General features: G+C 37.1%; 1 protein-coding gene and 1 pseudogene across 3 annotated transcripts in view; both read right to left on the reverse strand.

Annotated features, from left to right (window-relative positions):
- ANAPC10 (anaphase promoting complex subunit 10) overlaps nucleotides 1-15,872 on the reverse strand; it is a 53,933-nt gene that overhangs the window by 37,402 nt on the left and 659 nt on the right. For 2 of the 3 annotated variants that reach the window (XM_033134535.1, XM_033134536.1), the window contains exons 2-3: nucleotides 14,806-14,930; nucleotides 7,083-7,173 (exon numbers count right to left, since the gene is read on the reverse strand). In XM_033134535.1, the coding sequence (XP_032990426.1) occupies nucleotides 7,083-7,173; nucleotides 14,806-14,920 (206 nt within the window). In that variant the 5' untranslated portion in view covers nucleotides 14,921-14,930. Of the gene's footprint in view, nucleotides 1-7,082; nucleotides 7,174-14,805; nucleotides 14,931-15,872 lie in introns of those variants that run through there. The other variant, XM_033134537.1, reaches the window with a different exon arrangement.
- On the reverse strand, nucleotides 5,076-5,473 carry LOC117037976 (40S ribosomal protein S15a-like; annotated as a pseudogene).

The following is a 15,872-nucleotide window of genomic DNA, read 5'->3' on the forward strand; positions in this document are numbered from 1 at the left end:
GGGCAGGGAATCATTAGAGTTCCCAACAACCAAAGTGTTGAGTCCAAATGCCTCTTCAAATATATCGGACACTCACTGGAGATCCCAGAAGGATCAAGCATTAGCAAACCACGAGGCTAGCCTTGCCCTAGAGAAGTGACCTTAAAGAGTGGTCTGGGAACCTGGGGGACCTCAAGACCCTTTCAGGGGATCAATGAGGTCACAGCTATTTTCCTAGTAATACTAAGATGTGATTTGTCTTTTTCAGAATCACTCTTATGAACATAGAGTGGAGTTTTCCAGACGCTATCTGAGGTGGAATATTGTAAAAGATTTAATGAAGAAGCATGTATGAGATTCCAGCTGTCTTCTCTTAAGCGAAACACTAAAGAGATACACAAAAGAGTAAAACAATAACACTCTTCTTACTACTTTTTGTTGGTTTTGGAAGAGACAGTTATTTTTCATTAAAAAAATGTTATTTATGTTAATATATAATAGGTTAATTATTATTTAATTTTAGATGAATAAATAAATACTTTAAAATTCCTCAGCTATAACTTCTAACCTGGTAAACACTGATAGACATAAAAAAGAAACAAGAGCTCTTTGGGGACTTCAGTAAAAGTTTAGAGTGGTACTGAAACCAAAAAGTTGGAGAACTGGTATCTTAGACCAGCGATCAGCAAACCACAGCTCACAGGCCAAATGTGGCCTGGCATTTATTTTTATAAAGTTTTATTGAAACAAAGCAACGTCCATTCATTTACACACTGTTCCCAGCTGCTTTTGCACAACAATGGCAAAGTTGAGCAGTTGTAACAGTGCAAAATACGGTTTGCAAAGCCTAAAATATTTACTATCTATCCTATTACAAGAAGTTTGCTGACCCCCATGCTAGAGCAAAGGGTACTCTAGATCCACTGTAAAGAGGCTTAAAGTCAAGCCTCAAAAAGATCAAACTGATCCTTAACTATCTTAAATAACTTAACTGCCTGCCAGAACAAAGTCTAATCTTTAAAAAAAAAAAAAAAGAAAATCGAGTGCTCAACAAGGTAAAATTTACTATATCCAGTATCCAATCAAAATGTACTACAAAGAATCAGAAAAATAAAAATGTGATTCATCATGAGGGAAAAAAATCAGTCAATAAAGACAGATATGGAAAAGACAGAGATGATGGAATTAAAAGGACTTAAAAATAAAAAATATAAATATCTACCTATAGGTATACAACAAACCACCTCAAAACTTTGTGGCTTTAAAAAATAGTCATTATTTTGTTTATGAATCTGGAATTTGGGCAGGGCTCAGAAGGGAAAGCTCTACACAGCGTCAGGTGTGGCAACTTGCCTTGAGATCAGAAGGATGTACTTCCAAGACAGCTCATTAATATGCTGGCAAGTTGGTGCTGGTTGTCAGCTGGGAGCTTAGCTGAGGCCTTGGGCTTGGGTTCATTTCTTTATGGGCTTCTCCATTTCATGTGGGTTTTCTCACAGCATTATACATGGCTATCAAGGGAGAGAATGACATAAAAGAAAGAGAACAAGGCAGAAGTTGTATTGCCTTTTATGAACCAGCCTTAGGAATAACAGTATCATAACATCCATACTCTATTAAGCAAGAAATCCACAAGGCCTGATCAGTTTCAAGAAGGGAGACAGAGATGCCATCTCTTGATTAGGTAGTAGCAAAGTTGTAGAAGAGCGTGAATGATAGGAAATGATGTCGTGAGCAAACTGGAAAATATAGTCTGTAATAAATATGTTCAAAGAATTAAAAGAAAAGATTAAAATGGAGAGAGATGAAAGATATTTAAAAATCATGGAATTTCTGGACATAAAACAGAAATCTGAAGAAATTCATTGGATGCGATTAACAGCAGTTTAAACAATGCAGAAGACAGTGAATGTAATGATATAGCTACAGAAACTCTCCAAAATGAAGTATAGAAAAGAAAAAGCTCTCACCCCTCATTCAAATGAATAGAATATCAGTAGCCTATGAGACAGTATAAAGCAGAATAATACTTGTATGTAATTGGAGTCTCATTGCTATGATAAAGTTTAATTTATGAATTAGGTACAGTAAGAGATTAATAACTAACAATAAAGTAGAACAGTTATAACCAATCAATTTGAAATACGAAACCAAAGGCACAAGCAATATAAAAAATAGACAAATTGGACTTCATCGAAATTAAAAACTTTTGTAAAAAGGTAACCCACAGAGGGGGAGAAAACACTTGGAAATCACATCTGACAAGGGATTAATATCCAGAATATATAAAGAACTCCTAAAACTCAACAAGAAAACAAAAACCCCAATTCAAAAATGGGCAAAGGACTTGAATAGCCATTTCTTCAAAGAAGGTATCAAATGGCCAGTAAGCACATGAAAAGAGGCTCAACATAACTAATCATTAGAGAAACAAACCAAAACCATGCATGACATACCACTTCACACCCCTTAGGATGGCTATTATCCAAAAAAAAAAACAAAAACACAAAAACAAAAAAATACCAGAAAACAAGTATTGGCATAGATCTGGATAAATTGGAACGCTTTCATATTGCTGGTGGGGATGTAAAATGGTAGCTGCTATGGAAAACAGTACGGCAGTACCTCAAAAAACATAGCATTACCATTTGGCCCAGCAATTCCACTTCTGGGTATACACAAAAGAACTGAAAGCCAGGACTCAAAATAGATATTTGTACACCCATGTTCACAGTGGCAATATTCACAATAGCCATAGGGTAGAAACAAACCACATGTCCATCGACAGATGAATGAATAAACAAAATGTGGTCCATACACACAATGAAATATTAGTCAGACTTAAAAAGGAATGAAACTCTGATACATGCTACAACATGGATGGACTTGAAAACATTATGCTAAGTTAAGCTAGACACAAAAGGACAAATACTGTATGACTCTACTTATATAAGATACTTAGAATAGTCAAATACATAGAGACACAAAAGTAGAACAGTGCTGATAAGGGGCTGGGGAAAGGAGGGTACAGAGAGCCATTGTGTAATGGGTACAGAGTTTCAGTTTAGGACGATAAAAAGTTCTGGACATGGATAATGGTGATGGCTGTATAACAACGTGAATGTACTTAATTCCACTGAACTGTGTACTTCAAAGTTTTAAAATTTATGTATATTTTACAATTTAAAAAAAATCAATGAAATTCACCATCTCAACAGACTAAAGAAGAAAAACCATGTGATTATATACGTAGATGCAGAAATGGCATTTCAGAAAATCCAACACCTAGTCATAAAAAAGAGTCTAAGTACAGTAGGAATAGAAGGGAACTTCCTTAGTCACCCTGATAACCTGAAGGGTATATCAGCTTCTGGCGAGGAACGGGCAACAATCCTCAGCAGGAAGCTGGAGGTATCACCAAAGGCCTCGGATTTGAGGGAGGAGTAAAGGATGACTGCGTCCTCACCAAAAGAAGTGCAGGTGAATCACCCAGAGCATTAAGTAATTGAGAAAGTAGAGTCTCTCCACCACAAAAGCATCCATAAGACAGTTAGCTTTCAACACACATCCAAGTACAGAGAGCACGCATGCTAGATAACCAAGATAGAATCGCAATTCTGAATTTTCCTTCTCCACTTCCATACTAGCAGGCCTGGCGAGTTCAGGAACAGTTAAGAATACGGGAGAAGACAAATAAAAGCAAGGTAGGAGAAGAGAAGTAAGCCACACTTTTCTTCTTCCACTTGCAACAGACTCAAGTTTAGGGAGAGGAAGAGACTTTATAAGTCTGACAAGCTCAGCGGATATCATGGACCATGAAGAAGCAAGACGAAAACACAGGAGGGAAAATCCTGGCAGTCTTTTCCCAGGGATGTAATATATACGTGCAAATATTTCACTATTATCTAGGACCACTACGGTAGCTAATTTCACTATTAGCTAGGATTGAATGCTTTCATTTATAACCTATCTTTTGCTATTTGAAATGAACAGAGAACTATATATATTACCCAAAAACGTAATACCTGTTCTTTATCGAGTTCTCACCCAGGGCAAGAAGGAACTTGCCTCTGATTTAAAGGAGCAATACCATCTAAAAGTAAATTCTATTTTGTAATTGTGCACTACAAGTTCATCCTGATACATCATTAATACATACTGATTATTTCTAAAATCTAAACGCTCAACTAACTGAGAAACTGCCGTAAGAATTAAGTTGCTTATTTTCGCTGTGAAGGCAAGAATAACCTAAGGAGTTAAATATTTTGTTTCCTCTTAACAAAATATAAAGTCCAAACTGAACTTCTTTCAAGCTTACTCATAATATAATTTCAATACACAAAGTCCTTTCTTTAGTTCATAATGTATTCATGAAAACACATAGAAAATCAAATGAAGAAAGTTGAATGCTGGGGCTACATAATGGAGGTGTGAAAGTTGGTTCCTAAGGGCTAAAAAATCTCAATTACCCAATCCTAAATTATACCACAATATTTTAGTCATAATCTTTGACAATAAATTTCTAACATTTCCTTTGTTTTTTTTTTTTTTAAATTCAATGTGAAGTTGACTCATAAAGTCCAATGAATATCTGGTTGAGGTTAATGATTTCTAACATAGTCGCGATTGTCTTAAGTTGTTAAGCTTAGTATCTATTATTTTTTTAAATGGCATCAGCACTTTGATCTTTTCCATTTGCTCTACTTCTTCAAAATAAGGGAGAAATGTAATAAACTATTCAATAATTGCACAAGTGCTTTTTTACAAAGAAGTGTAAGTGCTGAAATTGCAGTGCAATCATGCAAGAGGTCCTAGTGTTCATCTGTTAAGTGATATTTTTTAAAAACCTAAAACTTTACAAAATTATAAGATATAAAAGTTACGGACAGTCTGCCATTTGCAGAGGAGAGGAAATTAATTTTTATGATTTGGTTTAAGCAATTTACGGCCATACATGTATTGGTATTTTTTGTTCAAAGTATTTTAAATGACAACGGCTTTTATGGCCATCAATGTTTTCATTCAACTAGATTCCAGTAAATATTTTTTTTTGTTGTTGTCCAGAGGCATTTTATTTGCGCATATGTATTACATCCCTAGAAAAAGAATCCCAGGATTTGCCGATCTGTGTGTTTTCGTCTTGCTTCTTCATGGTGCATGATGCCCACTGAGGTTGTCAGTATAACAAAACCAAACTGATGGGACCAGAGCAGGTGGTTCTGCCATTTTTCTAGATCTTTGAGCTGCACATCAAATCTGGGGCTGATCACTCCACACTTTTTTAACCTGCCCGTGAGGTTCACAACAATTTTTTCCCAGCTCTGTGATCACCAATGATTTCAAACTCGCCAATGTAACCACGCTTCATCAACACAACTAGCGAGCGGACGATGATGTTGGAGCCCCGCCCAGTAAGAACCTGGCGTTTGCCTCTCTCCTGGGCATTGTCCGCGCGCTTGAGAGCATCGGCCAGGACATCCATGCGCACCATGAGGGCAGCAGGGAAAGATGGCGAAAAGGGCCTGACCTTTTCTCTTTTGTTTTGAAAAAAATTTTATCTCCACTGTTAAACTATCAGCCTTTAGCTTCAAAAACACAGCAAGCTAGTAGACCTTTTCGATATTTTTTTTAACATTCTTCTGTTCTTTACTACTTCAATAAGTTATTTTTATTATTCTTTGTTCAATACATTGAAGTTCTGTATAAAACTGTATTTGCTGAAAAAACCCTGCCATTCTAATATAATACAATTAAATTATACAACTTACAAACAATATCCTTTGTTGTCACAGAGAAGCAATTTACCCACACTATACAGCATAATGGTTAAAAGCACAGGCTCTCAGTTCAGAGTACTTGTGTTCAAATTGCAATTCTGCCACTCATTTGCTGTATGACCTTGGGTAAGTTACCTAATTTATCTAAGTCTCTACTTCTGAGACTACAAAATAAGGACTAAAAATAACTATAGGTTAAATGAAACGAATGGGTAAGGCATTTAGCAAAGTACCTGGTATGTTAAGCCTTTAAAAAAATATATTAGTTGCTGTTTTTACTTCTAGTGTATACATTTAATACCCTAGGCCAGGAGCTGGCATGCTACAAGCCAATGGCTGAACCCTGCCCACCACCTACTCTTGAAAGATAAAGTTGAATTAGAACAGCTAAATTCAGTCACTAGGCATTGCCTATGGCTGCTTTCATGCTATAATGGGATAACTGAGTAGTTCTAACAGAGACCCGAGAGCCCGCAAGGCATAACGTATTTATTATCTGGCTTTTCCATAAGAAATTTGCTCATCTGTAACCTAGAAAGATAAAAACAAACTAAAAATACAGTGCTACAGAATATTAAAATGAATGGCATAAATGAAAAAAGATAACCAAGTTAACTGCTTTCCATCTATGTCAATAACTTGAAAGCAACTGATAAACATATGACTATTTTCCTTTACCCCCCGCCCCAAAGTAAGCATTTCAAAACTGAAAATGTCCTTAGAAATTCTAACTTAAAATCTGTTTTTTTCCCCAAATGGAAATACAAATTTGAAAATATATGGTGATGGAAGGAGAACTGACTCTGGGTGGTGATCACACAATAGGATTTATAGATGATGTATTACAGAATTGTACACCTGAAATCTATGTAATTTTACTAACAATTGTCACCCCAATAAATTTTTAAAATTAAATAAATAAAGTAATGTAAAAAAAGAAATACAAATTTGAGAAGTTATATGAATAGTCTATAGCTAAAGAACGTACAATCTTCTCTCCAGGTGTACTCACTGCAATGCATTGAGTCATTGTATTGGGTTATAAGCAAAGCATATTTTTCTGAAATAAGTTACATGAAAATGTGTATTTGAGAATTATCTATATAAAAAGACTGTGTAAGGCACCATAAAAAATTCAGAAAGGATAAGACAGAGTAAACTGAAAACAATCTCTAAGTAAGCAGAAAAATAATCTCTGAGCCTTACCAAAAGCGGAGTTAAGTGCACTTCACCATAATTTCTATGTTCTTAAACTTTATGTAAGCAAAATAGATTTCTTTGTCCACTTGTAGCATACACAAATTGAAAAACTCAAACATGTATTACCTGAATTGGATGTTCACTAGATGGGGCTGGGAGCCATCTGACTGCCAGTAAGTTTCTAGATTGTCATCTCGTAACTGATCCACTCCAAATCCTAAAACCACCACAAGGGACAATAAGTTCTCACAAACAAGAAAGAACTATATGTTCAAAATGTAACATTACCATATATATTTGTCCAGAAATGTTGGTAAATAGGATGAAATTAAAATGAATCAGAATTCTATCATCTAAACCAGACCTCAAGTCCTAAAAGCAATACCACTTGCACACACAAATGCTTATATTAGGACCAAGTTTTCTTGGTTGTTGGCTTTAATTTTTAAAGAACATCTAAATATGCTGTATATATATTTATATTCACTTCTGAAATGTGAATAAACACTGACTGTTTTACACTTACAATTTTTCAATGCCTCATCCTATCCCTACAATCAAGTATGAACTATTGAACAAAGCCTCTATGGTCAGGCCTCTCCCTAACTAGCCAGCTCCACCTGGGCCACTTCCCTCTGTTCTCAACTTACTGATTACTTCCAATTCTTTCAATGAGTCACATTTTGTATAAGCTGTACATTTTTGCACATACTGTCTAAAGTACCATAAAGAATTCACACAGGACAAGACAGAGTAAACTTAAAACACAAAAGTTCCTCTTGCCTTTATGTCCTTACTCAGTGAAATCCTATTCTTGCTCCGTCATGCAGAACAAGCATCATCTCCAAGACGACTTCCCTGATCCTTTCAAGCAGCGCCAATCACTTTGTCCTTTGGGCCACAGCTGCACCGAGCCAATACTTAGTGGAAAGCAGTATGACATGGTGGAACCTGCTGCCTGAATTCCAGCATTCCCACTTTTCATGTGATCTTTGCCAAATTACTTAGTATTTCTGTACTACAGTATCCTCACTTAGAAAATGATAAAAATACATCAGAGGGCATACTTCATATGACTTTTGGAGGCTTTATTGAGATAATTGTTATTTTAAAGAGTAAAGTACTTAGAACAGGACCTGTCATTTATTAAGTATTAAACAGAAGTTATACATTATTACATTGTATAATAATGACTAGTTTAAAGCTATAATTCCTCCACTAGATCACAAACTCCTTGACAGCAAGGACTGTGTCTTTTTTATCTTTTAATCTCCAACAGTGTTACAGACTTAGCAATTGTCTGCTGACTTGACCTGAAAAATACCTGACCATAGAGATGCAAAGTAAAGGTTATACAATTAACTTTCTCATGTTGTTTCTTATTAATAAAGAGTAGTCAGTCATTCTTAATGTGTAAAATGATAATCATATAACGATACTTTACTGATGGACCCAAAGCTAGAAGTCACATGCAGTACAGTATATGACACTGCACTTATAATGTCATGACTTTCACACCCAACACATTTTTAAGTGATCCTACCACCCTTCTGGTGGTGGCAACTACTGTTCTCTTCTGTACCTAGGAGATGTCAGAGCAGTGGGGCATCTTCAGGGAACCAGTATGACATCTATGTGCTACCCTCTGCAAGTGCCATAGCATCAAACGATGTGAACTAGCACTGATCTATACCCCATTACTGACACAGTAGGGCAGCAGTAGAATTATACTACTAGGTCAAGCAATGGAAAATTGCTAGAGTTGAGCAAATTCAGAAATATGTGATGCTATAAAGAATATTAGAAACTTCTGAAGCAGTCTAGGATACAGGAAGCTGGAAAAAAGCATCAGCCCCATTCAAACAACAAGAAAAGGCTAGATAAGCAACAAACTCATAGTTTTTCTTGAAAACTCGAGAGCTTGAAAACACACATCAACCAAACAGCCCGGAATTCAAGAAGGGGCAGCTCCCAGGCTCAGGAGAAAAAGGACGTACAGACTGTCCCAAGTGTGGTAAAGCAAGGGAGGAAGGAACACTGACCAAACACCTAAGAAGAAATCTGGTAGGACTTTAACAAATTACTAAAGGCCGAGTGTGAGCTAACATAAAAGTACAGCAGCCCAGGACGTTGCCAACACAAGGTGAACTCACGTTGACTCTCAGACTCTTCCAAGGGCCCTCTCTGTACACCCAGAAGACATGGGGGAGAGCCTACGTCAGTGGTACTTGCATGACCACCACTGCAGGAAAAGCAAAAGTGCTACCCTCCTTCCCAAACCCTTCTCTCCTACAGAACAAAGTCCTTAAGCTGCTGGGAGAGGAGCATCAAACCTATTGACTCTGGGACCCAGATACAGACCTATCCTCACTGGGAGAAGAGTAAAAGAAAAAAACCTCTACACCTGGGGGAGAAGCAGGAAAACAGTCCTTCCTCTGGAGTGGGGCAGAAAACTCTTTCCCACAAAAGACCAGCCCTGTACAGATACAAGGCAGAGTTTGGCTGTCATGCAGGGCGGCCTGCGGGGGTCTCAGCTCCCGCTCCCCACATAAGAACACAGGACACGGTGAGGCCAAAAAGGAACACCCAGGGAGCCATAGATAGGGGAGTCATATCACTATAGTCTTGCTGGCAGCTGGGTTGGAGACAAGGAAGCAGGAGCCACACTATCTGCAACCTGCCGTCCACTTCTCTGCAAGCCGCAACCCGCACTCCGCCGTGCTAACTGCAGTCCACGCTTGTCAGCCACCATCTGCTTGCTAGCCCCCATTTGCTGCTAGCGTAGCCACGGCAGTTATATTAGTGGCCAGTGGCTCACTGGTTACAGCTGACGGCCAACTAGCCACAGCTGATGGCCATCTGATCACAGTCGATGGCCATTTACTAACTGAGCCAGCACCTTTCCACGTGAGGCCGAGAGCCTGGAAACTGCTTTTTGGGGCTCTGTCCCCACATTGGCTATCAAGGTAGGAGGGCCCAAAATGCTGAGAAAGCCCCACCCTGGAGGCCAGGCACAGAAGGGCTGCCTAAGATTGAAGCTGGACCCGGAAACCAGAGAACAAGCCCTGCTTCTCATCCCCACAACTAAGTAACAAGGCCTAGCATTCTACTGCTGGAGGCAGAGCAAGACCGTAGAAAGACACCCTCTGAAGCACAGGGTATGTATAGATACAGGTGAAAGAGGAGAGTGAAGGAGGGACACTTCAGAAAACTCCTCTGGCACAACAGTCCCCTCCATAAGGACTTTAGAGGAATTTGAATTTTTAGAGGAAGCCTGTGAGGTACTGAAGGTAACCATAGCAAAACAAAACAAAACCACCACCACCACCACCACAACAAAAAGCCACACCCAGCTCAGTTCCTAACTAACTGAATCCCCCACTATAAAGGACTGGTAGTAGAATAGAGGTATCCATTTCAAAGTACAAGTACCATTTCTCACAGTATCTACTAGTGTACATGTGATGTTTAGCAGTCAATAAAAAATTATGACACTCAAACAAGAAAAACAAATATTATCAAAAGACAAAGCAATCAATAGAAATACACTTGGATATGACCCAGATGTTGGACATATCAGACAGGTACTTTAAATAATGATGATTAATATGTAAAATAATTTAAGGGAAAAGGTATTAATACATGAAATGAAGGAACAGACAGGGAATTTCAACAGAGATGAAAACTCCTATAAAAGTCAAATGGAAAAGCTATTTAAAAAAAAAAGCCACCATATCAGAAATGAAAGATCCCTTAGAATACAAAGTCCTCAGTAGACTCAGTAAAGCCAAAGAAAGAAGCAGTAGACTTGAAGGTAGACCAATAAAAAAAAAAACATCCAAAGCAAAACACAGAGGGGTAAAAAAAGAGTAGGGGGAGGGAAAAAAAAGAGCACCTAAAAACTATGGGACATAAAGAAAATAAATTCCAGTGCTCCCTGCAGAAGGAGGGGGAAAGTGAACCTTGTAAAATACACCCAGGACATTCTATTTTCCCTAACAAAGTCCTGACTTCAAGGAACACTGTTTCAGCAGAGCCTAACCAGCATGGGTTTTACCACAGCCTAACTAACATGGAGAGGGCATATGCCTAATTCCAGCCTCCTCTAGCCTTCCTGTCTCACCTAAAAGGGAGAAGAAAAGGCGAGAAGTACTTGTAAGGGTCACACCCATGAATATAGTCCCACTAAAAGACAGAGATCTAGTCACAGGATTATAGAACACTTTTGTTCTCAACTTACCACCATATATCAGCAGGGGTCCTATATAATATCAGGAAGTCACAAGTCAAAGAACTGCAAGCTCAGACTCCATTTAGAGTCTCTAGGGAAATCCAAAGATAATAGGGAAAATAAAAACAAGGACACTAAAGGAATTTTAGCTTCTGAATCTCAGCCTTTATCTATTAGGCAGAAAATCAGTAAGGAGGTGGTGGAACTGAATAGCGCCATCAATCAACTGGATCAAATTGACATTTATAGATCACTTCATCCAATGACAGCAGAATATCCAAGCGTCTCAAGAATACACAGTTCTTCTCAAGCTCATGTGTAACATTCACCAAGATGGACCACATTGTGAGTTATAAAATACACATAAAAATTTTTAAAAGATGAGAAATCACACAAAGTATGCTCTCAGACCACAAATAATTAAATTAGAAATCAGTAACAGAAAGACAACTGAAAAAACCCCAAATATTTGGAGATTAAACAACATATGAATCACAGAAGAAGTATCAAGAGAAACTTCAAAATATTTGAAAATGAATGAAAATACAAATTATCAAAAGTGTAGAATGCAGTGAAAGCAGTGCTTAGGGAGAAATTCACAGCATGGACTATATATATAAATGAAGAGAGATCTAAAATCAATAATCTAAACTTTCACCTTAGAAAACTAGGTGAGGAAGAGCAAATTAAATCCAAAATAAGCAGAAAAAATAATACAAATCAGAGCAGAAATCAATGTAACTGAAAACAGGAAATTAATAGAGAAAAATCACCGAAACCACAAGCGTGTTCTTTGAAAAGGTCAATAAAAATCAATAAACCTCTAACTGGCCTAACCAAGAGAAAAGAAAGAAAATACAAATTACTAACGTCAGAAACAAAAGACAGGCCATCTTTACTGATCCCATAGGTAATAAAAAAAGGTAATAAAGAAGTACTATGTGCACAAGTTTGACAACTTAAACAAAATGGACCAATTCCTTGAGACACTATCTTTCAAAACTCACACAAGGAGAAACAGATAATCTGAATCTATTATAGGAATTGAATAAAAAATTAATAACTTTTGAAAAGAAATCACCAGGCCTAGACAGTTTCACTTGTGATTTCTACCAAACATTTAAGGAAGAAATTATACCAATTCTCTACAATTTCTTGCAGAAAGAAGAAGCAGAGGGAATACTTCCTAATTCATTTTATGAGGTCAGCATTACTGGAATACCAAAACCAGACAAAGACTTAGGGGAAAGGAAAATTAAAGAACAGTATCTCTCATGAACATAGATGCAAAAATCCTCAAGAAAATATAGCAAATAGAGTATTAGTAAAAAGAATTATATGCCACAATCAAGTGGGACCTATTCCAGGTATGTAAAGCTGGTTCAACATTCTAAAATCAACTACTGTAATCCATCACACCAACAGGCTAAAGGAGAAAAGCCATATGATCATATCAATAGATGTAGAGAAAGCATTTGACAAAATCCAACACCCATTCAGATAAAATCTATCAGCCAGCTAAAAATAGAGGGGAACTTCCTCAACTTTACATATCTACAAAACACAACAGCTAACGTCATCTTTAACAGTGAGAAACTAGAAGCTTTCCCACTAGCTCAAGAATCAGACAAGGATGCCCCTTCTCACCCCTCCCATGTATCATCATATTGGAAGTAGTAGCTAATACAGGAAGAAAAACAAGGAAATAACGAGTACAGATTGAAAAGGAAAAATACAAACAATAGAACCCAGCAATTCGACTCCTAAGTATTTATGCCCAAAAAACAAAACCATATGTCCACACAAAAGCTTGTACCTGAATGTTTATAGTAGCTTTATTCATAATCACCAAATACTGGAAGCAACCTTATCTAACTATTGCTGCGTAACAAATTACCTCAAAGCTTAGCAGCTTAAAATACTAAACATGTATTATTTCACAATTTCTATGGGATAGGAATTTGGGAACAGCTTGTTTGGGCAGTTTGGCTCAGGGACTCTCACTGAAGTATGGTTATCTGAAACAATTATCTGAAAGCTTGACTGGACCTGGAGGACCTGTTCTAAGATGGCTTACTCATCTGGCTGTCGACAAAAGGCTTCAGTTCCTCATTATCTATTGTCAGAAGGCCATGGTTTCATGTCATACCAACCTCCTCATGGGGACACTAATTTCCTCACAAAACGGCAGCTCGCTTCCCCCACAGTAATTCAAATGAGAGTGAGGTAGAGCCACAATGCCTTCTACGATCTAGTTTCAAAAGTCACATCCCTTCACTTCTGCCATATTCTACCGCTCCAGAGACCAACCTGGACACAATGTGGGAGGGGTCAACAGAAAGGAATGAATACCAGGAGACAAAGAGCACTGGGAGCATTTTGGAAGCTGGCTACCACAAACTTAACTGTCCATTACCTGGTGAACAAATAAATGAACTGTGGTAGATCCATAGAGTGGAGTAGCAATCAATAATAAAAAGGAATAAAATACTGATACATGGAAAAATCACAAACAGCTTCTTCACTTAGCACAAATCATTATGCAAAGTGAAAGAAGCCAGATCCAAAAAGCTACATACAGTATGATTTATATGTCCTTCTGGTAAAGGCAAAACCAAAGGGACACAAAACAGATCAGAGGTTGTCAGGGGTTTGGGGGACAGGGAACAGAAGATTAACTGCAAAGGGGTATGAGGGAATTTCTTTGGATGATGGAAATATTCTGTATTTGATTTTGATGGTGTTTACATGACTGTGTGTTTGTTAAAATTCATAGAACGATAAGCCTAAACAGGGTGAGTTTTATTGTAAGTAAATTAAACCTCAATAAATTACTGATGAAAGGAGAAAGGAATTGTAAGGGTAAATAGAAGAGGCCTGATTGGGAAGATGGCTACAGGAGTCTTCGTGTGTAAATAATACAAGTTTCTGAAGGAAAAGCAACTACTAAACCAGTAGGATCATAATTAAAGTTCCTAAAGCTAAAAATCTTTCTCTGAACTTGAGTCTATAGATTGAAAATGCCCATAAAATTATAGGTTAGACAGATGAGAGAAGATAATATGTATGCTGGCATAACCTAGCAAAAGTCTTGAATACTACGAATAAATAGAAAAAGCTTAAATGCTTGCAGAGAGAAAGAACAAGTTACTTAGAAAAAAAGAGAGACAGGCATAGGCCTTCTTATTTGCAACATGACAAAAAGGAAATGGTGAAATGGAATCCACAAACTTTCAAGAGAAAAAGGACTGACACTCAAGAATTCTGTCATAACCAAGAGTAAAATAAAGTTATTTTGGGATATGTAATCATTCAAGAAAATGTACCACCCACTAATGCCATCTAGAGACATAGCCAACAACAACAACAAAAAAATGCTAACCAAATAACTCAATCATAGCAGAGACAGGGAAAGATACAGAGGAGACCTTACGACACATGCAGTTAAATTGAAGTGGATATTAGTGAAGCAATTGGGAAGAAATACATAACAAATGACAACCCAAATAAATTTAGAGTTAAAATAAAGCATAAAAACAAAAAGAATATTAAAGTCATTCCAGAGCACAAGGAACCTGTAAGTAGTTCTTAATAAACAGCTTTTTTGTTTTGTTTTACCTGGTTTGCATGATGAGAGTGACCAGACAGCTTGTGACCCAATTTCCCGTACTGTTCCAGTCCTTTCCAACTGCTTAGGGTCCGCTCCAGGGGGTGTCTTGTTTGGTGTGGTCATTTTTAAAAGTCTATATAGAAAAAAGAACATCCACATTATACCAGGACCTGAGCATCTTTTTACAAAAGGTAAAAATAAAAATGTAGTAACAAAATGGATCACTAATATACCCTTGATATTAATTCATTGGATGGTATTAATTATCTAATTCTCAAATACAGATAACTCAATCACTGATCAAAAAATCTTGGGAATTTGGTTTTTAATTTCTAAAATACAATATGACTTACAAGTTCTGCAAAAGAGCAGAGTATAATAGGCAAAAGGGCACAGAATCAGGGTTTTAGCTTCAGCCTCTCCTTTTCTAGCCTAGACTTTGGCAAGCCTGGACTTTATTTATTTTCCTATCAGAGGTTGATTTGATCTATAATTCTATACTGCTATATAGTCCTATACTTCTATGAGTAAAAATTCTTAATTCAAAGGAAGGCATAGGCCTTTGAGTTTTTCCCGTAGAAAACTCAGATTGAAACACTCTTATCCCAAGAATATGTAAATATTGGTCTCCATTTAAAATAATCCATTAAGCGATGCAGAGAAAAATCACATCTCCCCACTAGTTGTCAAAAGCTCCACTTATATGTGCTCTTACCATAGAAGATAAAGTCAGAAAAATGGCTTCAAGATCTAGAAGTGAATAACTGGCCTATTCTAAACAAAAAGTTTATTTTGGCTTTCACATCTTTTGTTAATCTTGGTAAATCTAAGCAAACGTAAAAAAAAATACTTCTTGGATAGTGAACAATATGTAAAACTGCTTTGTAATGCAGAGTTACAGCTACTGCACAGTGTTATACATGCTATTATAAATCTGAACCAATAATTATGTATATCATCTCCTTGACACCTATTAGAGGTCAGTGGTCCCCTAATCCCCACACAAGCACTGGATACTCACTAAATAATAGTAGAGTCACTGGACTGTACACTTCATAAAAGCCTAAAACTTAAA

Source organism: Rhinolophus ferrumequinum, chromosome 18, assembly GCF_004115265.2.
Source record: "Rhinolophus ferrumequinum isolate MPI-CBG mRhiFer1 chromosome 18, mRhiFer1_v1.p, whole genome shotgun sequence".
Lineage (NCBI taxonomy): Eukaryota > Metazoa > Chordata > Mammalia > Chiroptera > Rhinolophidae > Rhinolophus > Rhinolophus ferrumequinum.